Source organism: Aotus nancymaae, unplaced genomic scaffold (assembly GCF_030222135.1).
Source record: "Aotus nancymaae isolate 86718 unplaced genomic scaffold, 86718_ANA_hifiasm-v0.15.2.pri h1tg000008l, whole genome shotgun sequence".
NCBI lineage: Eukaryota > Metazoa > Chordata > Mammalia > Primates > Aotidae > Aotus > Aotus nancymaae.
Window position 1 is genome coordinate 49,890,770 of NW_026988419.1, and position 24,497 is coordinate 49,915,266.

Here is a 24,497-nt window from a genome sequence, read left to right on the forward strand (position 1 = left end):
GGGAAAGAATCCAAGATACCTCATGTGATTGTATTAATTTCCACTTTAAAAGCACTCCAACATTCATATACTCTTTGTTCTCTTTTTAAGTATGACCTACAGTAATACTGATTTGAAAAAGGTAAAATTGAACTGCCTTCTGAAGAGTAGTAGGAAAGAGGCTGTCCTACTTCTTGACAGATTAAAGTTTCAAAGAGGGGCCAAGACAAATAGGAGTTTCAATACATCTTGATTAAACCAAGAACAAAAGAAAATTTGCTATCCAAAATGTGTTATGAAGCTCCAGTATATTTATTCCTTGTTAGGAATAAATACTTTACTTCCATTGGAAAAAAATTTAAATAATTTTTGACCACAGTCACTTTTTTTTTAATGGCTTTATTGAGACATATTTCACATACCATAAAACTCCCACAGTTAAAGGAGTTCTGTGACTTTTGGTATATCAGAGTTGTCCAACTATCATTACAACCTAATTTTAAAACATTTTCCATATTCCCCAAATAAACTCCCTACTACCTATTAGCATGTAACCCATTTCTGCTCTCTTTTCCACCCTACTCCACTTCAGCCCCAGGCAACCATTAATCTACATTCTGTCTCTATGGATTAATCTATTCTAGATGTTTTACATAAATAGTATTATCTAATATCTGACCTTTGTGACTGGCTTCATTCACCAAGCATTTTTCAAAGATCATCCATGTTGTAGCATAAGATCAGTACTTCATTTCTTTTACGGCTGAAAATATTCTACTGTATAGATAGACCACATCTCGTTTTATCTGTCAGTTGATAGATATTTGGTTTCATTCTTTTTTGCTATTATGAATGATACTGCTATGAACATTTGTATACATGTTTTTGCATGGACCAGAGTCACTATTTTTTGTTAAGTGGTTTTACTTGTCCAATTTTTTAAAAGCAACTCAGTGTCTAGGATACATTTTGATTGTCCTATTTCCCAAAGTAGAATTTTCAGCTATCTTACTATTTTTTGATGCCTTACTTTGCTTGTCTATGGATACATGTAATGTATAGGAAAAAATAAAGTTTGCTAACTTTTGCCAAAAGTCAACTCTAGGCTTAGTCCTTACCTTACTCCTCTTGCCTTCATTTTGGAGAGTTTCCAATTTTTCCTTTATTAAGGCAGCGATTGCTTTTGCATCTCTGGTATTTATTTGCTCTTCTCGAAAATTTCTCTAAAATTAAAAACATCTGTTATCTTTTAAGTACTTAATCAAAACGTAACATTTCCACCTAAGAAACTTGATTAAATATGCTTTCAAGTTCTTTTGTTCCAAAACTTGAAGCGTTTGAAATTCAAATTTCTTCTCTTGAAGGGAACAATGCTGCAAAATCAGCTAACGCATAATGTACCTAAAATAAATACTAATAATAGTGTTATGGAAACTTTGTCAAAAAAAAGAAAAAAGAAAAAAAAGCACCACTGACTCCAAAAGTCTCAAACCATCGAAACTGTACAAGAAAAGATGTTCCCAGAAAACTGAACTCATTTCACTCTAATACAATCATTAGCACTGCCAACTATGACCAACAACAATATTGGAAAGCAACATGTATCTCCTAGTTTTCATCTGCCCACAGCAGGAAGGTGGCTGAAAGGCAGGGGAAGGAACAGGTCAGTATATTCTGACCTGCTTATTTGGATCTGGAGCCATCTGTTTTCTTATTCTTGGTGTGAACCCTAATCCTCAAACTTTGAGCTAGGATTTTGGTTTGTGTGTAACTGTCCACCTGGTTTGTATTTCTCTTTACTCCAACCGTTATTCTACTTTGGCCTTCTGATGTCTGGCCTCAATGGCTGAATGCTACCCTTGTCTTTCAATTTAGATGGGGATGTTTGGTTCCTAATTTTGTCCCCTGGACTCCTCTGGACACATGGTAACATCGTTTCAAACAGCTCTGTCTATGGTATGGTTAACTCTTGTGACTGCTCATCATATTGATACTTCTCTGATATTATTTGAAGAAGACCCCTATTTATGTCACCCATCTCTCAGCTGTTCTGAAAACTGGGAAATAGAACTGTTGATTCAAAGAAATGAAGACTTAGGTTCTGGTATAAGCTGCCTTTCACCTCCATCAAATTCTGCTTGCTCTAGATTGTTCTTAAGACAGAGACAGATTCTTGACAGATCAAAAACCTTCACTGAAAAATCTAGATGTGTGGCAATTCTAGATTTCTGAAATTCATCATCCAATTTCTTAATTTAGCCCTACCTCTCTCAAAATATAATGCCCAAAAAATAACATTAGATCTTAACCTAATTCTCCCTCAAAAAGTATAAAACTATTTTAAATTATCTTTTTAATGTTTTACCAGAAAACATGAGTACATGGCAAATACTTTAGTTTATCATTGTTCTTTCCTCTCTGCCAAAGTGAGCTCATTACTTTGAAACTTAGTAAAATAAGTTATTTTATATTTTACTAAGTTTCAGTTATTTTATATTTTACTAAGTAATTGTTTTTATAGTTGGTATACTGAATAGAAATACAGCAAGGAAATATTCCAAGCAGCAGTGTGTATTATAGAGTAGTCTTAGTGACCTCAACAGTCACCATAACCTTTCATAGAAAGTAGAAAATTATCTTGAATTCCACCATCCAAAGATAATCACTAATAATACTTTGTTATGTCTCTTTCTAACAGTTTTCCTATTCATTAGAATAAAAATGTTAAGGCAACTGAGTCTCTATCAACCATGACACAAAAAAACCTTTTAAGATCACTCAGTATACATGTAAATTTTAAAAACTTTTATCAGTAATAATGTAATAAATATAAAAAAAATGACAGGGAGCAGAAAATAGAAAAAAAAAAAACATTACTCAGACTAAAACACATCTTTTGAGCTTGGTCTACTACTAAGGGAAGGAACAGAAGAAAGCCTGGACATACCTTTGCTCTTTCGTAGAAATAAAATTTAACAGTTGGATAGGCTCTGATACCAGCTTTCTGGCATGTCTGAGCATAAGCCTGACAGTCTACTTTTCCAGCTTTCACTTTTCCTTTAATCATCTGAAAAAGAAAAATACAGTTTGCCATTTTCTCTTTGGCAACAACAAAGCAATAGGACATAAAACATTTTGAATCTAAGAATTTATTTAAGAAACTTTAATTCTTCCTATTCAAACAAGATTATTTCCGAATTCTCCCTTTAAGCCCCTATTCACCTACCACCACCTTTCCCTCCTTTGCCTTATCAAGAAAACTGAGCAGCTTTATCCTGAAATGTTTCAACTTCTTCCTGCTACCCACACCTGGCACATCATATCATAAACATGTTTCTGTTTCTATTCTTTCTTCCTTTCATTGGGGGTGTGCTGTGGTAGGACTCTTTGGGCATTCTTTGTCTTGTGAAGGCTGACTACTCCACCTGTATTCTCCAGTCCTTCCCTGTCAGAACGCATATTCTCTAGTGAAGATGTATGTAATCACAAAAGGATTCCCTCCTGGATTACAATGGTTCCTCTACCATCATGCTTCTCATGCTCTCTCTTTTTTTTTTTCCTGAGCAGCAGTCTACTCTTTCACTGCTTCCCCATTGTCTGCTTATTTCGCAACATTAGTCTGGCTTCTGTGCTTACTGCTTTCTCCACTGAAACTGCTGTGAGTTTGCCAGTGACCGCCTGATCAAACTAGGCATTTTTTGGTCTTTTTATTGGGTAACTGATATTTATTACTGACCACTCCTTTCTTTTTCTTTCTAGTTCTTTTTTTAAAAAAACTGATAATCAATTTATTAAAATAGTTGACTTAAGTATCTGCAATGGTGACTTCCACCTCAACTCCTAGCTCATACTGATGGAAGTAATCTGCTTAACAACCTCAGAAGGACTGTGCAAGGCTGACCACTCCTTTCTTTTCTTACCATTTATCACTACTTTTTCTTGGCTTTGTTACCCCTCTGACTGTTTTTCTTTTTTCCAGCATGAGGATCTCCTTAACCTGCCCCTCAAGTTATAATATCCAATCTGAGTTCCATCTTTCATCAACAATCTTTTCATTGTGAACAGTTGCCCAGGGTGGTTTTACATGTCTATATGCTGATGTACCCCAATCTATCTCTTCTATTTCATTTCTAACTACTGGCCTGCTTTTGGTGAATGCCACATAAGCACCCAAACACAGTATGTCCCCTGAACCCACTCTTCCTCCTGTCCTATTTATTCATTTAGTTCAGGCCAAAAACTAGGCTTATCCAGACTCCTCTCTATCCTTCATGTATCACATTCAATCTTATTTATTCTTATATCTCTTTTGTATTTGTCTCCTTCTTTCTATCAGCACTGCCCTAATCCTAGTTAAAGTTATCACTTCTCACTTTAGGACAATTAAAGTATCTTTGCTGCCTCTAGTTACATCCCCAAGGCAGGGGTACACTAATATGCAGACTAACTTGTGTTAGGGCACAAGCATGTAGGCAGGCAGACACACAGACACACGGATACTGAAAGTAAGAAAAATGTAGAAATGTTATTTTTATAAGTTTCTATACCATTTACAAAATGTTTAATTGTTTACTTTTATTTCCAGTTACTTATGAGATGACACCATACTGTTTTTGGTGCTCTAAACATCTTTCTCTGGCATCACTGACATCCTTCTGCCCATGTTTCAGCTTCATTCTAATTTTACTACAGCAATTATATTACTTAGATTTATTTGTATTTTCTCTTTCCACTAGATTAAAATCTCCTTAAAGACACGGAATTTCTTTCTTTTCATTTTCCTTTTATTCCATCTGGAGTTAGTTATGTAGCCCTACTATTTAGTATAACTGCTTTCCACTTGGTGCTTAAAATTTGTTGAATGAGTGATCTTTTTCATGTTTAATAATTTTCTCCTAGATACAATACAGAGTTGCATTACGAAGTTTATAACTAAGCAAAGTTTTTAGTACATGAGAAATGGAGTAAAACAGAATTATTACAGAAGGAAGCATAAGAGAAAATAACTAGAAAAAATGGAAAGAATAAACCTCTTATCTGATGGACCAGCTAATAACAAAAATAATCTTTTATAGCTAATAAGATCTTTACAATCCCTCTGCTAAAAAATTCCCATGGTCTGGGATTCTAAGCTTTAGTGTGAACTGGTGGAACTGGTGCTGACTTTCTCATTCTAGTTGAGTGTTTTATACCAATCACTAGTGGCAAGATTTCCTTGTGTTAGGTAGGCAAGAAAGCTATCAATCTAGATTAAGTCACTAATAAGACTGTTACGATAGAAAGAAACACCAAAAACTCAGACTGCATTGAGGGTATGTATTCAGGTTAATTTTATATAAGCATTTAATGAATTAGGCCCTGGGGATATAAAGATAAATAAAACATGGAACTTGCCCTCCAGAAGAGGCAGTCATTTACAAAGGAAGATGGACAATGCTGTACCAAAAGCAAATAAAACCACCCAACCAACCAAACAGAAAACCCAAAATTGCTACAACTAAATATTTCCATTGGTATGCAGCTCCTTCTGTATCAGTACACTTGATAACATATCCAGGTGACACTGATTAACTGAGAAGGGCAGAGAATACAGAAGTGCCATCAGAGCTTAGTTTTGTAGGAAGAGGAGAAAAAAATACAGATGACCAAGTTAAGGACACAGCATTTTATTGAGAGGGAGCGGCATGTAAATAAGGATACATGTTCAGAGAACTTGGAGTACTCTGTTACACCTGAAATCTAAGGTGTGAGGCGGACAACAGAGACAGAGCTCATATCAGACAGCTGAAGTCAATGTACGCCTATTAAGAAACTTAGCAAGCCACGGAGGGAAATATTTCAGAAGATGACTAGGGCAGCACTGACAAAGGTAGACTGGTAGTATGAGACTATAGCTGACTCTTGAATAAGGCTTGAACTGTGTTGAAATGCTTGAACTGGGAATTTTTTTTTTTCAAGCAATTACAGATGGAAAATAGTGTTCATAGGATGTGAAACCCTGTATACAGAGGGCCCACTGCGAGACCTGAGCATGCACGGATTTTGGTATGGAATGCAGGGTTCCCGGAACCAATCCCCTGAGTATACCAAGGGAAGAGTGTATTTCAAAGGCAAATATGGTTAAGTTTAGGCAAGAGATGATAAAGGGTTGAAGATACAGGCTAGCAGTAGAGATGAGTAAGAGATGACATTTCAAAGACATTTAGGAGACAGAACTGACAGATTCTAGTGACTGCCTGGAGGGCAACAGGGTACTGGGGTGGGGAAGAGGAAGTAGACAAGAGAGAGAAGAGAGAAGTTTCTGGCTTTTATGACTAGTTAGATGATGATGTCTACCAAGATAGAGAAGATGTTAGCTAAAAGCTTTAAACAAAGAAAGATGAAATCTACTACAATGATTACAGTCATAGAAATATAATAGTTATTTTTAAAATTAGAGGAAACATTTAAGAAAAAAACCTAAAAATTATGCCTGTGTTATCTAATTATTAAAACATGAATGTGGCTACGAATTATATAAGATAGATAAGACTTACCCTAGCCAAGAGCTCAAACTCTGGAGCAAAATTCTGGCAAGGTCCACACCAAGGAGCATAGAAATCAATCACCCAGTGATTTTTCCCCTGTAGAACTTTTTCACTGAAAGTCTGGGGTGTTAGATCTGTGGATACTTGAGGTAAAAATCTGTGGGAAAGAATCAAAATCATTTTTAATTTTATAAAACCAAAGCAAACATCTAAAATGTAATAATATTATAAGACTTTCTAAGTTAAAAATGGTATCAAGGAATGGCAATATAATAAAATACAGTACTATCTTGGTAAATATAATCCTTTACTAAGTAATTTAAAATGTTAGAAACTTACCCACAGTAAATTTAACTACTGACATAAAAGGGGGGTAAACAGCTTTGAATCTATTTTATACAATGATATATATTTTAATTACTCACCCTAGACCCCAGACTCTCAGGGAATAAGCATCCCTATTCCAACCATTGTAACTGCTGAGAGAAGAAAAAATACTAGTTTTAAAAAACAATCTTACTGTCGCAATTTAAAAAATAAGTTACATTGATTGATTTCATCTGGCATCTCTCTTCTCAGATATATCTAGCTACAAATTCTGGTTACAAGGCTTCATAAATGTATTTTTTCTAGTCTTGATATCTTTGTGCCCTACACAGCCCAGAACGTCTGCTGTCTATTGGACATCTCCTGTAGACCTATGGGAATCGCAAAACTCAGAATGTCCAAGGTTTTAGTTTCTGAATCTTTATTCAAGTTATTACTATCTGTCAAATTCCTACCCAATTTTTAAAGATACATGTCAAAAACTACCTACAAAATGCAGCCTTTCATAATTTTGTCACAGTTGTAATCCTGTCCTCCCTTGAAATCCATGGCTCATTTTTACTTCTTTAAGAACATTCATCGTAACTACCTTACATTTGAGTTTTCTACCTGAAATATCATATGGTGTTGTGGAAACAGCATGGGCTCTGAGACAGACTTGGATTCAAACCCCAGCTTAGCAGCCATGTGACCTGGGGACGTTATCTGAGCCTTAGATAACGTCTAGACCTTAGATTCTAAGGTCTGAGAATCATAATTTACCTCTCTGTAACAGTAGGAAGGGTAGTAATTCCTAGTTTATCGAATATATGTGAGGATTATTGGAAATAATATGAGTAAAGTGTCTAATATAGTAAGGACTTAATAAATGTTAGCTCTTCCTTTCCTTATCTTTTTGTCTAGACTGTAAGCTTTATGAACAATGAGACTGTTGAATACTCTATTGTAATCTCCTGAAATGCTCATTAACACACTATCTTTACATAGTGGGCTCCCAATAAATATTTGTTGGGTTAACTTTTATTTTGTTCAGGTAACTTAACTGTTAAGTGTATAATTAAATAATTATAATAAATGTCTTCAAATATGAGAGAATACTTACTGATATTGATAAGCTTTATTTGACTTTGGGGGATAAAATCTTATCTCAGGGTATCTTTGAACATTTTCCTGGGCACAAAAAGAATGATACTGTTGGCAATCTATACTGCCCACATTGATCAGTCCAGTTAATGTCTATAAAAGAAAAAAGGATTACTTTCATAACTTTTTACATAAGTTTACAATAAAGAAATAAGCATTATGGAATTATTATAGTGAAATAGTTCTGTTATTTATCAGTGACTTTTACCCAATAAAAATGGATTAGGGTTTAACACATAATAAACCATTTATACTAATGAATTTGTAATCTAATTTTATAATTAAGTACTTACTAAAATTATTGCAGATTAAACAATTTACTTCATCTACCTGTTACATGAGAAAAACTATTTCTAAAATTCAAAGTGCTAGCAACTAATGAAAGTCTTTGCAATATTTCAAAGAATTACTTTTCCCAATGAAGACAAGCATTGTAGGTGTCTAATACATTATACTGAATCACACCTGAACTTAAAAACTTTATTGAAAAGAGCACAAAAATATGTAATCCTAAATATGAAGATACTAGAAATCACTTTAACTTTGATTTATTTTTTATCTTGTAAATAAATGTGAACTAGTAATTGCATTTTCCATTCTGGTATTGAAGCAATTTGTTTCCAATCTTTTACGACTTAAAACATTGTGCCTATATTTACGAAATTTTCTAAATATACATACTGAAGGCTTTTTTTTTCTTTTAAGTCCTACAATATGTGAGGAAGTGATATCTTTATTTTTTTTTTTCAGCTTTGTTTTTAGAGCTTACAGTAGAAAAAATTTAAACAAAAAAAATGAGGTAAATTTTTGGGCTGTTGCTGGCAACAATTTAGTCAAAAGCACCAGATGTACTGGGCATGGTGGCTCATGCTTGCAATCCCAGCACTTTGAAAGGCCAAGGTAGGCAGATTACTTGAGGCCAGGAGTTCAAGACCAGCCTGGCCAACATGGCAAAACCCTGCCTCTATTAAAAATACAAAAATTGGCCAGGCATGGTGGCACACACCTATAACCCCAGCTACTTGGCTGGCTGAGGTTGCAGTGAACCGAGATCATGCCATTGCACTCCAGAGACTCTGTCCCTCACTGACCAAAAAACGCAAAGCGTACCAGATGCCACACACACAAAAAGGGTAGGCTATACCATTCACATACCAGACAGAAACAGAGCTGGAATCAAAGTGGTATGATCAGAACTGTTATTAAGTAATAATTTAGTTGTGGGTTAATTCATATCAGTTTCAAAATAATTCTGTTAAATAAACACTCTTTTAAATAAGATTTAAAATAAACGACTTTTACTATACCCGGGCCATTCTTTTCCATTCTGGTATTAAGACTTGACATGGATGACACCATGGAGAATAGAAATCAACCATCCAGACTTCGTTGTGTTTTCTTTGTGTAACTAGTTCGTTGAAAGTGGTGGGTGTAAGGGAGACCACTGAAGGATTCATAAGATCCTGAAGAGAATATAGCTTCCATTATAACATATATATAACATAGCTGTTCATATACTCAATAGCTGTTCATATACTCCTGGCAAATTGCTGGTACAGACTGAGTATCTCTTATCCAACATACTTGGAAGTACTGTAAATTTTGAATTTTGGAATATGTTCATCTATCTTGGGGATGAAACCCAAGTCTAAACATGAAATCCAGTCTTTGGAGCATTTCAAATTTCAGATTTTTGGATTAGGGCTGCTCAGTCTGTGTATGTCCTTTAGAAAGTTCCCGTTTTTGAGAAACCAAAAGATGCTTAAGGATAGATAAAAGAAATATAATGTGAATTATCTTAAAAAAAGAAAATAAACCCTAACTTAAATGTTTTAAGTTTGGATTTTGCACATCAGTTTTGTAAAATCAAGGTCTATTTTCCCTTTATCTCTATGTATCACTAAAATCATAACAGGCAGGGAAAAGAGGTGACTTTAAGTTTCTGCTTGGATAATACAAGAGTTTCAAGGGCTGCCTGGATGTCTACAGAGACCATAAAGTTCTGTTCGAGAACCAAGAATGACTGGTTTGGAAAGGATTCTTTAATTACTAAAGGAAAGCCTACTATCTCATTTTTTCTGCCATTCTGACTGGAGATACTACACCTTCTACAGATTCCTTGTTCCAAATGATATTTTAACAAAGCTTCAGCCTAAAAACACTCAGGTAATACTAATGAAGTGGCTTGCTGGGAAAACAACACAAAACAGTACTTTAGAGGAGGAGAAACAGATGAGTAGGACAGGGTCAGAGGGTCATTAAATGGATAATAACAAATCAGAATTTTTCATTTTTTTTCTAGGAGATCCCTGTAAGTATTTTAGTCAATCAAGAGTGTTACTGAGGAAAAAAAAGGATGCTGTAGATGCTGGACACTTGTTTTTGGAGAAAACAGGACAAAGGGGTAACAAGGCTTTATGTGAAAGTATACTGCAAATGTCTAATAAATAACTGTGTCCATTGTTTGTAAGGCACTATACATAGCAGGTAACAAATAAAACACAGATTTATTTTGAGTTTACAGACAAGTATATAATAAGAGTAAAATGTTAGAAAAATAAAAATCATTTTGTCAGAAAATAAATTTGGCATGAAAAAAATAAATCCTATTAAATAGTATGAAATAAGAATTTACATATAAACAGACAAATTTCTAGCCACACAGTCTATAATTTGAAATACCTCTATGAACTCCAAGATCTGTTCAGCAGAGTGATGTCCTTCGTACTCATGAATGTTGGACTGGTTGAATACCACTGTTGTTGGGTAAGCCTGAATGTTATACTGATAAAAAGGAGAATACAAATTAAAGATTTTATAGATTTCACCTATTTGTTACAAATTTATAACAAGTTTGCCTTTAATAAGATTTTAAAAACCCATTGCTAAATTGCTGGTGACGATAATTTTAGTCTCATCAAATTTAGCAAAGGACTCATGGCGATGAATACTGATAAATACTGATGAATACCTGATTCTTATTTACAGCCGCTCCATTAGCCATGAAAACCACAGGCATCAAAACACTGAGAAACCAGCATGGGTAATTACACGAATGGTCCCTTTTTACTCTCCAGAACCAAGGTAAGAAGAGGCTATAACAAGGCTGTATCTCTAGCTTGAGTCTTTTTTCAAACCACAATAAATACTATTTCTAGAAATGGATGATGATCAGGTAACAGCAAGAATAAAGACACAAATAATTAGGGGGTACATGATTATGTCTTAGGTTAAAGAATTATGAATCATGCTCTAGGAAGGTGATCACTTTTTATTCTTTCTTCAAGACAGCCTTTATAGTAGGAAATACTTAATTTCCTTCTGATAATTAAAATGGGCACCAGCCCAGGAAGCATCTCTCTAAAGCGTTTTTATTTTTTAAAGTTACAAAGAGATCTGTGGATTTACTGTAGCTGAACTTTGCACTCTTAAAGTTGTAAGTACTCATTAGCAAATTAGAATCTTAGACAAGGATTTAAAAATAATTTTCAAAAAAACAAAAGAAACATTTATAACAAAGCAATTATAGCTAAAATTTAATAAGTGTTTACTCTGTGTTGAGCACTATTTTGGCATTTAACATGTAGTTTCTCATTTATTCTTCAAAACAATTCTACTTTGTTGCTAAAATTATAAAACCCACTGTATAGATTAGGAGACTGAGTTACTGAGAGGCTAAGTAACTTCAACCAATTGGTGAGTGGCAACTAATGAGTGAGTAGTGAATTCTGGCCTCTCTTTCCAGGTAAATCTGGTATCATAATTTTAAACCCTTACACTGAACTCACATATGTTTAATGAGCTATTAAAAGTAGAAACACCAAAGGAATTCAAATTAAGATTATTATCACATCAATTTTGTATCTTTGGTTGGCATTTCTTTCAAAGTTACATTAGAAGACATTCAAAACCAAAGGCCTTATTTATTTCCTTTCATAAAAATTTATTTAAATGCAATTTCTACAGGCATGTGCCACTGCTGCTGGCTTAAACTTCTATGATGTTCTAAAAACATATGGCTTTCTTTTGTTTTCCTTCCTCTTCTCATTTCTTTTTTCCTTTTATCTTTTCTCCCTCCATCTTTTTTTAAAAAACATTTTAGTTTTTATCAGTTATTTAAAACATTGACAAAAGTAGAGAGCAACAAACTCTCGCATATTCATATAGCTACAATAATCACGGACTCATGACTACTTGTATTTCACTTATACTCCCTTTCTAGTCTACTCCCAAGATTATTTTAAAGCAAAATTCAGATGATCTATCATTTCATCCACAAATATTTCAGTATATTTAAAATGTAAGGACTCTCCTCCATATAACCACAATATCAATTTCGTTGTCAAAAATTAACAATAGTTACTTGAAATCATCAGATATCTTGTCGGTGTTCAGATTTCCCCAGTTATCTCTTTCTTTGCACTTGATTTGTTTAAATTGCATCCAAACAAAGTCTAAACGTTGTATCTGACTGATAGTCTTCTAAGTCTCTTTACTCTCTCCTCCACTACATACAGTGTATTTAGCCAATAAACTGGGTGTTTGTCCTGTAAAGTTCTCCACATACTAGGATGTGCAGATTTCATACCCATGATGTCACTTAATATGCTCCTCTGTCATTCAATTTCTTATAGAGTAATAGATCTGGAGACAGATCTACTATAGGCTTTTTTTTTTTTTTGCCAAGAATATTTCATAGGTGATATGTACTTTCATTCTACAGTATATAATTTCTAGTTCTTTTTGCAACTGAGAAGTGAATATTTACCTGAGAAAATATTTTCATTTAAACAAAGATTTCACAAGGCTTGTTAACTGTTTTAATTTCCTTCCAGCAAATATACTTATAAGTATAAGGAAAGCCAAAGGAAAAAAATTATAAAATGTCAAAAATATTAAAGAAATATAAAGATCTTAAATAATTAGAAAATCATATAAGCATTTCATTAAGTTAATGAAATAGTTGCTTGAGTTTATAAGATCTTATTTACATTCAATCCACTGATTAGCTATTTATGGTTTAATCCAATCATATTTGATATCATTTTCTATAAAAATTTTTTGTTTACATAATTTGTTACTACTCTAAACAGAAGATGTATTATTTCTTATTTTATTGCTTTAACGTTAAACAGCCAAAAGGTCTCCATTTAAAAAAAAATAATTAGAATTTTTGATACTTTGCCTTACCATGTTACAGAGTCCCTCATGAACTGTACAATCTAGTGTACCAAACTTAAGCTGACCATAAAGAAGATTTGATGCTCTTCGTAACTCTGGTAGTAAAGCTCGACATGGTGGACACCACTAGGAAAGAAAAAGTATTCATAAGCACTGAGCCAAATGATACACACACAAAAAAACCCCAACATTTCTGCAACAAGTAATATGCTAAGTAACACAAACTGTATTTAGTGGCAAACCTTCCTTGGATTTTAGAAGCAATATGCAATGGTGGCCATAATGGAATGACACAGTTCTAGTAATAATAATTCAAAGTTATTTAGAAAATGTCTTTTTGCCATAATAAGAGAAAATCTGAAAATGTTAGAATTTGACAGATAAAAATAACTTACAGGGGCAAAGAAATCAACAAGCCATGGTTCTTTGTCATTGGCAGGAAAATTTTGAGGTCCAAGTGTGGTAACATGAGAATTCACACTTTCTTTGGCAAAGGCAAGTATATCATATAGAATCTTCTTTCCTTTCAAAGGGAATAAGAGAAATTAAAGTCCAAATTCTGCTTTTTGTAGGTACAGAAACATTTCAAAGTTTTTTATACTCAAAATATTAATATAAATTATGAACAAATTGATTTTGGTCAGGTTTTAGTGTTCTATATAGTATACAGGGCTTTGCTCTGATAGGAGTACCCTTTTCTTGCAAACTCTTCTGTTTCTTGGACTAGTTAAAAATGTCAAATCTTTTTGAGATGTTCTCTTATCTTCAGAGGTAGAATAATGACTTTTTAAAATAGTGTTCTTTAAATTATTTATGCTTACCTCAGCAATTACTATGGCCTAACTCCTAAATCTTTTTCTATAACCTAGACTTCTGTTATAAATTCAAAACCCTATTGCCAACTGCCCAGTAAAAATTGTCCTTGCATATCACGTAAACTCATCAAACCCAAAATAGCATGTGCTGCATAATGGTATTTTAGTTAACGGTGGACCACATATATGATGGGGTTCCATAAGATTATAATTCCTACTGCTGAAAAATTCCTACTGCTCAGTGATGGCTTTGCTCTTGTAACTTTGTAGTGCAACACATTACCCCTTTTCTATGTTTAGATATATTTAGATACACAAACTAGTATCACTGTATTACAGTTGCTTATGGTATTCAGTATATTGTAACACAATGTATAGATTTGTAGCCTAGGAGCAATAGGTTATACTGCATAGCCTAGATGTGTAGTGGATTATACCATCTAGTTTTTTAAAGTACACTCTCTAATGTTTGCACAACGATGAAATCACCTAACGACACATTTCTCAGAACCCATCTCTGTTGTTAAAAGTGACGCATGATTATATATATTCAAATTGAAGTTGAGTTATTTTCCTCTAAACCTGCTCCTTTTCTCACCATCCTTATCTTGGCAATAACATAATTATCCACTAGGTGCCTAAATATAATTCCCCAGAGTGATCTTTGACTTCTTTCTCTGCCCTGTATCATAATAATTCTATCAATTCCATCTCTTACCATTTCCAACCCATTGCTACTGCCTGAACTCAGTCTGGCCTACTGCAACAACCTAGCTAGTGCTGCTTCAGCTAGCCTTCCTTAACTAATCCATTTTCTCATTTTCTACATTGCTACCACAGTCCACTTACGCTGAATGGTATAATCACTCAACTGCAATTTTGTCAAGTCAGAAACATAGATATTATTCTTGACTCACTCTCTCTTGACCTCCCACATCTCAACAGTCACCAAATAATATTGATTTTGCATTCTTGGTCTTTTACAGATCTACTTCTCTTCATCCCTGTTACTGTCAGAGAAGCTAGCTACCATATTGTGACCAGCTCTACAAAGGCCCGCATGATGAGGAACTGAGGGCTCTGCCAACAGTCAGTGAGGAACTTAGGCCTTCTGCCATATGAGACCTCCTGACCATCGCAGAAGTCAGCTTTGGAACTGGACCCTGTAGCCAGTCTAGCCTTCAGATGACCATAGTGCTTGCATATTTTGAATGCAACCTCATGAGAAAATCTGTGTCCAGAACTATCCAGCTAAACTGTTCTCAGATTCCTGACCACCAAAAACTGTGAATTAATAAACGCTTGTTTCAAACCACTGAGTTTTGGGGTAACTTACTACTAAGCAATAGATAATAAATACTCCCTACTTCAAAGATTTTTAAAAACTTGTCCATTTACTTGTCTGTTTTCCCTAATAGTCCACAATGTTCTTTGGATTAGAGATTACTGGGTATAGTTTACATTTTTTCCTATTCCTCTGTATTGTATCTGGTACATGTAGATGCTCAATAACTATTTTAATCCAAAGAAACAACATAAGTTCTATTACAAAGTCAGTAAGAGCACATAAAAGGAAGTGCTTGGAGATTCACAATATTTTCCCAGGGAAGAAGCTGCTTTAAGTTTTGAAGGGCAATTTGGAGTTTGCTAAATATTCTGTGGAACAGGAAGGAGTGATTACAATGCAGGAAGAAAAATCATGTGTAAAGGCACAGAGGACTGAAAGAACATGGCATTCTCAAGGATCCAAAGTTAGCTGCAGCTAAGACTATCTGGAGGGGCTGCAGTGGCAATTAAGACTGGAAAAACTGGCAGAGCCAGACTGTGAACATACCCCATTCATTTAACAAACATTTCCTGAGTTGTTACTATGTGCCAGGCACCATTCTAGGTGTTGGATATAGAACAGTGAGCAAAACAGACAAGAACATTGCTTCTATAATAAGGAATCTGAAATCAGGAAAGTCAAGGCAGAAAAGTGACACAAGAATGGGTAATAACTGCAAACAAAACAAGGAATCAATTGTAAGGAACAAAGGCTAGGTGATAAGCAATCTTCCAGGATGATAATATTATAATAGATGGAGATGATGGGCCTGAAACAAAGCAGTAAGCATAGAGAAGAGGGAGGTCTGAGAACTATTTCAGAGGTAAAAAAAGAATATAATTCCATTATTAAAACGTAGTCGTTTCTAGTCCTTTTAGTGTATGGCATAATTTAGTGGCTATAAACCTAGGTTTTGGAGTCAGACAAAAAATTTACCATGACTAGTTTCAAGTTGTGTGTCACAGGGCAAGTCACTTAACCTTTCTCAGTCTCCATTTTTTCTTTCACTGGGTTGTTATAAAGACAAAAATGAATTACATATGTAAGGCCTTTGGCAGAATGTCTGACTTGTAGAAAGCAGTGAATAAACAGTAGTTACTGTTAGGGTTATCTTGCCAAGCCTTTGCTCACAAAGTTCCTCCAGCCTAGAGGTCTCATTTCTTTTTCCCCTATAGTTGCTTGAGGAAATTGAGCACTTTATGCTCAATTCAAACACCACTTCTTGACCTCTACTATGCAGAAGTCTATTTGATCTTGTTGTAGTTAATGCATAATGACCATTAAAATATTTTTTATGTTTTCTTAAGGATCTCCTTCCTCTGGTCCCTACTGCGCTATTTTAAACTTGTTGAAGGAGTTCATGTCTTACAAATTTGTATCCTTAACATTGAAAGCAGTGCTAGGTGACAATGGGCATTTCATCAGTACCTATTATTCATTTAACTGTATGATATTTGGTAGTTTGTGTGTTTCTTTTGCTCCATGTGACCTCTTTTACGATAAGAACTCTGCTGTAGTCCAAACTCTTGGAATTGAGACTGAACTCACATGAATGCAGAGCTAAAGTCCCAAATTAGCTGAAATATAATTATAAATGTAAGAAAGATAACAAGACAGTTAATGGAGAAGTCTGGAAGTCTAGTGGGGGAAAAATCCAAAAAAAAGTCTAGAAATTGCCTATAATGATCGAGATGCTACACACGGCAAGCCTGAATATAAACTGCAGGTGTTGCTTACTTTTGCTAACAAGCAGGACTTAAATTTCTCACTAGCTTGACTTATCACCAAAAACCCTGATCAAAATATTGAACAGAGAAAAGGCATTTATGTTAAAAAGAAGAATAAACAGAATAAATGACTATAATTCAAAATATCAGTCCTCATATTTACTGAGAAAAGTTATTTACAATAAGCATGTCCATATAAAACAAGTTTAAAAACACAATTAGAAAACTTCTATTTGAATACTTTTTTTTTTTTTTTTTTGAGACGGAGTTTCGCTCGTTACCCAGGCTGGAGTGCAATGGCGCGATCTCGGCTCACCGCAACCTCCACCTCCTGGGTTCAGGCAATTCTCCTGCCTCAGCCTCCTGAGTAGCTGGGATTACAGGCACGCGCCACCATGCCCAGCTAATTTTTTGTATTTTTAGTAGAGACGGGGTTTCACCATGTTGACCAGGATGGTCTCGATCTCTTGACCTCGTGATCCACCCGCCTCGGCCTCCCAAAGTGCTGGGATTACAGGCTTGAGCCACCGCGCCCGGCCAGAAAACTTCTATTTGAAAACGAAGCTAAATTTTAAACATTTTTCCCATTCTTACCATGATGAATTTCATATTCTTTGGTTCCTTGACCTTTAAATACTGCTAGAGATGGCTGAAAAACATACAGATTACTACAGATGTCTGGTGCAGAGGAACAGTCAAACCTGCCAACCTAAAGGAGAAACAGAAGGTCAAATTTGACAAAAACACAGTCTTACCATTCAATTTGTAAATATTCATGATAATCCAAAAATTGCATTGCCCTAATGACACAGTTTTTAAATAGAAATGAGCAGGCTAGGGCTGGGCACGGTGGCTCACGCCTGTAATCCCAGCACTTTGGAAGGCCAAGGTGGGTGGATCACGAGGTCAAGAGATCGAGACCATCCTGGTCAACATGGTGAAACCCCTTCTCTACTAAAAATACAAAAAATTAGCTGGGCATGGTGGCGCGTGCCTGTTATCCCAGTCACTCAGGAGGTTGAGGCAGGAGAATTGCCTGAACCCAGGAGGCGGAGGTTGCGGTGAGCCGAGATCGCGCCATTGCACTCCAGCCTGGGTAACAAGAGCGAAACTCCGTCTCAAAAAATAAAAAAAAGAAATGAGCAGGCTATGAAAATAAGAGACAGAAACAATTCATTTACATTTAATACTAAGATTCAATTTAGTTAAAAAATGCTTCCTATGGAGTTAAAAAAAAACCTTGAGGAAATTCCCAGGAAAATATGAAGTTATTCCAGAAATCTACTTTCTGAAGATGTCGAGAATGTTTATATAATCTTGAAATAGAGGAGAGATCACTTCCAGAAGCAGAAATAATGGAAAAGAAGGTGGATGTTTTCAAACAGTATGAAAAACAAGCATAAATAAAACAGCCAAATGATAAACCAGGCAAAAAAATTTGAGGCACGTAAGACAGAGGATCCATTAACAAACAAGATGGGCTAGGCATGGTGTCTCACGCCTGTAATCCCAGCACTTTGGGAGGCCGAGGCAGGTGGATCACCTGAGGTCAGGAGTTCGAGACCAGCCTGACCAGTATGGTGAAACTCCATCTCTACCGAAAATACAAAAATTAGTTGGGCATAGTGGTGTGTGCCCGAAGTCCCAGCTACTTAACTTGGGAGGCTGAGGCAGGAGAATTGCTTGAACCTGGGAGGTGGAGGTTGTAGCGAGACAAGATCGCGCCACTACACTCTAGCAAGAAAAAATAAAAAAAGAAGATGGACAAGCATCCCATCAGGAAAAAGAAAATGGGCCACAGATATAAAGAGAAAATTAACTAGAGAACAATTATGATTTGTTAATAATCATGAAAAAGTTTTTTTCCCCCAACTAGTAGAAAGCAATTAAATGAAAGTGAATATTGTTAACATATCACCTGTGGCTTACTGGAATTGCGAAGATTATGAAGAATGATAGTACCATGGTGGGCACAGCGTGCAGAAATGGCCAGTAGTGTGCTGTCAGTGAGATTATAAACTGATAAAAACTTTCTGGAGGACTCTAGTAATGAGAACAAAAACCACTGAAGAAAACATAACCTTGAAAATTTCCCATATGGACAGGTGCGGTGGTTCACACCTGTAATCCCAGCACTTTGAGAGGCTGAGGCGGGCGGATCACCGGAGGTGAGGAGTTCGAGACCAGCCTGGCCAACATGGAGAAACCCAGTCTCTATTAGAAGTACAAAAATTAGCTGGGCTTGATGGCATGCGCTTGTAGTCCCAGCTACTCAGGAAGGAATCACTGGAACCCAGAATCGCTTGAACCTGGGAGGCAGAGGTTGCAGCGGGCCAAGATCATGCCACTGTACTCCAGCCTGGGTGACAGAATGGGACTCTTGTCTCAAAAAAAAAAAAGAAAAGAAAATTGCTCATACTAAGGACAAGTTCTGCATCATTTGATATAAAAAATAATGGGAACAACAAAAAAATCAATGAAAGGATTTGCTAAACAATTACGGTATAACCATACAGTAAGCCACTATGTAGCCTTTAGGGAATAATGAGGATATACATGGATACAGAGATTTGACATCCATATAAATATACATGTATTTTTACAGGCCCACGAAAGAGTTTATGATATTGTTAAATGACAAAAGTTAAAAAAAAGTATACAGTGAATCCATTTTGATTAAAACATATACATATAAATTTTACATGTGTATGTCCATTTCAACTGCCATTACAATACGTATGCATGTGCACACATACACATATGCCCACATATGCATACAGAAACTCACAAAATGTTTAGTTATTGAGTAAATACTTAGCAGAGATGAACAGTCTTAAGAGTATGGGTTATTTTTTAGATAATTATTTTTGTACTTATTTATTCTGATTTTTAAACAATGAGCAAGAAATACTTATATAAAAAAATAAGAGGCTGGGTGCGGTGGCTCACACCTATAATCCCAGCACTTTGGGAGGCCGAGGTGGGTGGATCATGAGGTCAAGAGATCGAGACCATCCTGGTCAACAAGGTGAAACCCCTCTCTACTAAAAAATACAGGGCCGGGCGCGGTGGCTCAAGCCTGTAATCCCAGCACTTTGGGAGGCCGAGGCGGGTGGATCACGAGGTCGAGAGATCGAGACCATCCTGGTCAACATTGTGAAACCCCGTCTCTATTAATACAAAAAAATTAGCTGGGCACGGTGGCGCGTGCCTGTAATCCCAGCTACTCAGGAGGCTGAGGCAGGAGAATTGCCTGAACCCAGGAGGCGGAGGTTGCAGTGAGCCGAGATCGCGCCATTGCACTCCAGCCTGGGTAACAAGAGCGAGACTCCGTCTCAAAAAAAAAAAAAAAAAAAAAAAAAATACAAAAAAATTAGCTGGGCATGGTGATGCACTCCTGTAGTCCCAGCTACTTGGGAGGCTGAGGCAGGAGAATTGCTTGAACCCAGGAGGCGGAGGTTGCAGTGAGCCGAGATTGCGCCATTGCACTCCAGCTTGGGTAACAAGAGCGAAACTCTGTCTCAAAAAAAAAGAATTTTAAAAAGGGAAAGATAATGTCCTATAGTATGCATTCCAGAAAAATTGTATGATACAGGTTTATCAAATGCCAAAATAAATGAAAATTAACCACTTTCAGATTACATATAAACTTTTAGTAAAAAAGGGGAAAAAGAAAGCACAAACCAAGACCAAAGGCACTTATAGGCCTCTAATAATTTCAAATAAGAGTTTTTATGTTATTTAAAATCTAATTATACATATTAAATTAACAAGAAAGTACACCAGCAGAAGGCTAGGCAGAATACATTTTTCTTACTTGAATATGATCATTTTTAAGTAGAGTTTTTAGTTTTTTCAACTCAGGATCATTTGAATTTTCATTTTTTCCAAATTGAAAAAATAAAAGCCACCGATGATGAGCCAAACGATCCTTAAAAGTGATAAAGAAAAGGAAATGTCAGAGTTGGGAAATTCTAAGGGTTCTAATCTTTATTTCTATGACTTGAAGTTAATTTTAGCTCCTCTACCCATTATTTCAAAATACTGTCTAAACTTCAGACACACTTATTCTCTTATTTTGTAATTTACTTAGAATAATGCTACATAAAATCAATAAATACTACAGGAAGGCTGGTCACTAAATTATAAAATCTCAAAGTAGATGACTGGTAAAAACAAATACATGATTTTAACAGCATATAGCTAAAAAGTTGGGTGGTAATGTTGCCAGCTTTTTCAGGCTTAACATGTAAGATTTGGTAGCGATACAGACTTCAAAAGGTCTGTGGTTAGGAAGTATTTAGGTGTGTGCAAAAGTAACTGCGGTTTTTGCCATTTAAATGGCAAAAACCGCAGTTACTTTTGCACCAACCTAATAGGGTAAAACAAAACAAAACTGATTCCACTACAATATTTCTCAGCATTCTATTCATAAACTGAATACTTCTTCTTAGTAATCAATATAGTCTGTTCTGTAAGCAAGAACAAAAAGTTACAAATTAGATCCAAAGTTGCTGTGATTAAAATTTTGCCTTTTCTGATGTTCCTTTTGAAGCCCACTTTCAGGACTGGGTAGGTTTACCACAACTACAGGATCATCCTGAATTAGCAACACCAGAACTCCAATTAGAATTTAACCTACCACTGACTAATACATAATCCTTTGAAACTGCTACTTTCAATTCTCTCTAGAGATAAATAAAACAAATGCTGATTTTAAAATGTTAAGATTTGAAATGTCACTAACATTTAGTGCTACTTATTATTAATAAAAACATTACCTCTAGTGTGTTTGCCAAAAGTAGTTCAAAATCTGGAAGATTATGTATTACTTCCAAATATATTTCTTTAGCATCCAATGAGTTAAGAAACTAGAAAAAGAAAATCACACTGTAATCTTTTTGAATAAATATTCATTATATTTGATATCTTTCTTTTTCAATTTCCAATGTAGTATTTTTAGGAAAACAATTATAGAAGGTAAACAGTTTTTCAAACAATTCCAAATGTCTCTTTTTTTTTAAAAAAAGTATATTTTGGCAATTATCAAAAATATTATATAACTAGGCTGTTTCTTAAATAGTAATATAAAATAAATTCCATTATAAGGTGTTGCATTAACTGGAATTTTTAATTAACTATGCTGTGTATTCTATAGAAATCCTCACAATAATCTTGAGTGACCTCTCAATCAAGAAAAACCACATTATGTTTAGCTTAATTTTAATGCTAACCATATTTTACAGAATGCCAATGCTTTACACATTCACTTAAGAATTTTTATAACACAAAAATAATAGATGATTGAAGACACTTCATACCCCAACCAGTAATTCAGATTAATTAAGAGGAACTTATAACTGGAAAATTGAAATGGATCTTATTGTTCATTACAGAAGTTTTCATCTAAAAACCAAACCACTCAGGAATTCTTAAGTAAAATATAATGATAAAGATCTTATCTTAAATTTGGTTTAGGGCCAAGTCTCTTATTTAAAACACAAATGAGTATAGCAGGCCTTTCTAAAAATCTCCTTTATTTCTGTCAATATTTTATCCTCAGCATACTTTCTTTCTCATAGAACTCTCCCTGCTGGTCTGATTCTCTCAGTGAAGTAGTCATTATTATAAAGAATGCAGCAATGGTTACAACAAGAAATGTATATGAAAGTTGACAGAGTTTAATATATGTCTTTAATTATGAACCATCTATGTTTAACAGTTTAAGTATTACTTGAAAGATCTAAAAACTCATTAAAAACGTGTATGAACAGTCATGGAATCCATAGCTTAATCATGCTAGACATGAGAACAAACATGGCTAAAAACAATAGGTACAACATAAGAATAAAAACTCAGATTTTGTTTTTCTAAGTTTGTTTTCTTAAAACTTTTTAAAAAAATTTATAGCATAAACATTCTTAGGGGTTCACGTAAAATAATTCCTGCTGCCAAAGAGCTTAAAACGCCAAAACAAATGTTTCATGTCTCAGTTCTACAGCTTATTCACTTTAGTCCTATTCACTATGAAGGCTTTACTAAAAATATGCCTATTACACAGCCTATATAAACTTGTAGTGATTAACCTACTAAAACCTTATTATAAACCTGTTTCTGTTAGAGGAAAATTTGTTAGTTACACCTATAGGATTGTTGTCTTATCTAGCCTCTGAATTTCACCTACCAGATGTATTTAGCTGGCATACTGTTTTATATTTTTTAAAACCTGAATGCTTTTAGGAGGGACAAGTAGTGTTTAATTCACCAGTCCCTGTTATATTTCCGGAGTCATTCATTTCTGTTTCCTGTCTCAGACAGCCTTGACTTTGCAATTTTCTATCATGAAGCCCAGAGTTTATAATACTAAAGGCAAGAGGCTCTATTAATTGTTGGCCAGGGTGTAGGCAATCCTTGTGGAATGATGACACAGAATAAACTAGCACATCTTTTCTAGAGGGCAACCTGGCAATACAGAATTGATTTTAAAATTGCCACAGTGCTCCCATTCTAAACAGATAATTGAAGAAGTGCACAAGGATAAATATACATGATTACTCATTATACCACTGCTTATAATCTTGAGAAAGTAGAAACACATAACAAGAAAGAACTCATTAAGTATGTCACATCTAGTCAGTGACTCAACATTTAGGGACTATTAATTGTTTCAAGGATAATGTATACATATTCATTTATAAAATAATAATGTTTATAAAACATATATTTTTAAATAACAAAATATTTTCCTAATACACTGAGTGAAAAAACTAGATTACAAAACAGAATCTACTATATAATCCCATTTATGAAAAATTACCTGTCTGTATCCATTTTATGTGCATGAACACATTTTAAACATAGAGCCATAGATTTTCCTGATGAATTGGTTATAAGGTATGAGAAAAAGACAAATCAAAAATAACTCCAGGGCATTTGGCTTGAATAATAAAGGACAGAGTTTTCATCAAATAATATGAGGAAAAACTGGATGAAGCAGATTTATGGGAGGATATTGGGAATATAGTTATAGGCATTTACATTTGAGACAGTGACTAATATTCCAGGGGAGACATTGAACAAGCAGTGATAATATACGTATGTACACACATACATATATAAATACGCATACGCCCACACATATATGTATATGTGCACGTTTATCTGGAGTGGAGAACAGAGGTTTGAGCCACAGATATAAACTAGAGAATTGCTGGCACAAAGTCGTAATTGCATATACATATCAGTAGAGATCTGGATGGGTATTTACCAAGATTTGATGGTGGCTGTCTATTAGTGATTTGGTTTTAGGAAATTTTGCATCTTCTTTATACAGCTCTGTACCATATATGAATTTCTGAAATGAGTATGTGTTATCTTTATCAACATCTAAAAAAGCAGAATTAAATACAGAAAAGAAAACTAAAGGAGATTTGTCTTATCAGAGTCCTTTATTTTCTTTTGGGATTCCATA

General features: G+C 34.8%; 1 protein-coding gene across 1 annotated transcript in view; it reads right to left on the reverse strand.

The window, feature by feature from the left end:
* Positions 1-24,497, reverse strand: part of DNAJC10 (DnaJ heat shock protein family (Hsp40) member C10) — a 49,236-nt gene that overhangs the window by 2,176 nt on the left and 22,563 nt on the right. The window contains exons 10-21 of the mRNA XM_012468612.3: positions 21,808-21,897; positions 20,844-20,957; positions 17,621-17,735; positions 13,553-13,680; positions 13,167-13,283; positions 10,659-10,760; positions 9,284-9,439; positions 7,936-8,069; positions 6,932-6,985; positions 6,516-6,663; positions 2,927-3,046; positions 1,098-1,202 (exon numbers count right to left, since the gene is read on the reverse strand). Coding sequence (XP_012324035.2) covers positions 1,098-1,202; positions 2,927-3,046; positions 6,516-6,663; positions 6,932-6,985; positions 7,936-8,069; positions 9,284-9,439; positions 10,659-10,760; positions 13,167-13,283; positions 13,553-13,680; positions 17,621-17,735; positions 20,844-20,957; positions 21,808-21,897 — 1,383 coding nt within the window. The remainder of the gene's footprint in view (positions 1-1,097; positions 1,203-2,926; positions 3,047-6,515; positions 6,664-6,931; positions 6,986-7,935; positions 8,070-9,283; positions 9,440-10,658; positions 10,761-13,166; positions 13,284-13,552; positions 13,681-17,620; positions 17,736-20,843; positions 20,958-21,807; positions 21,898-24,497) is intronic.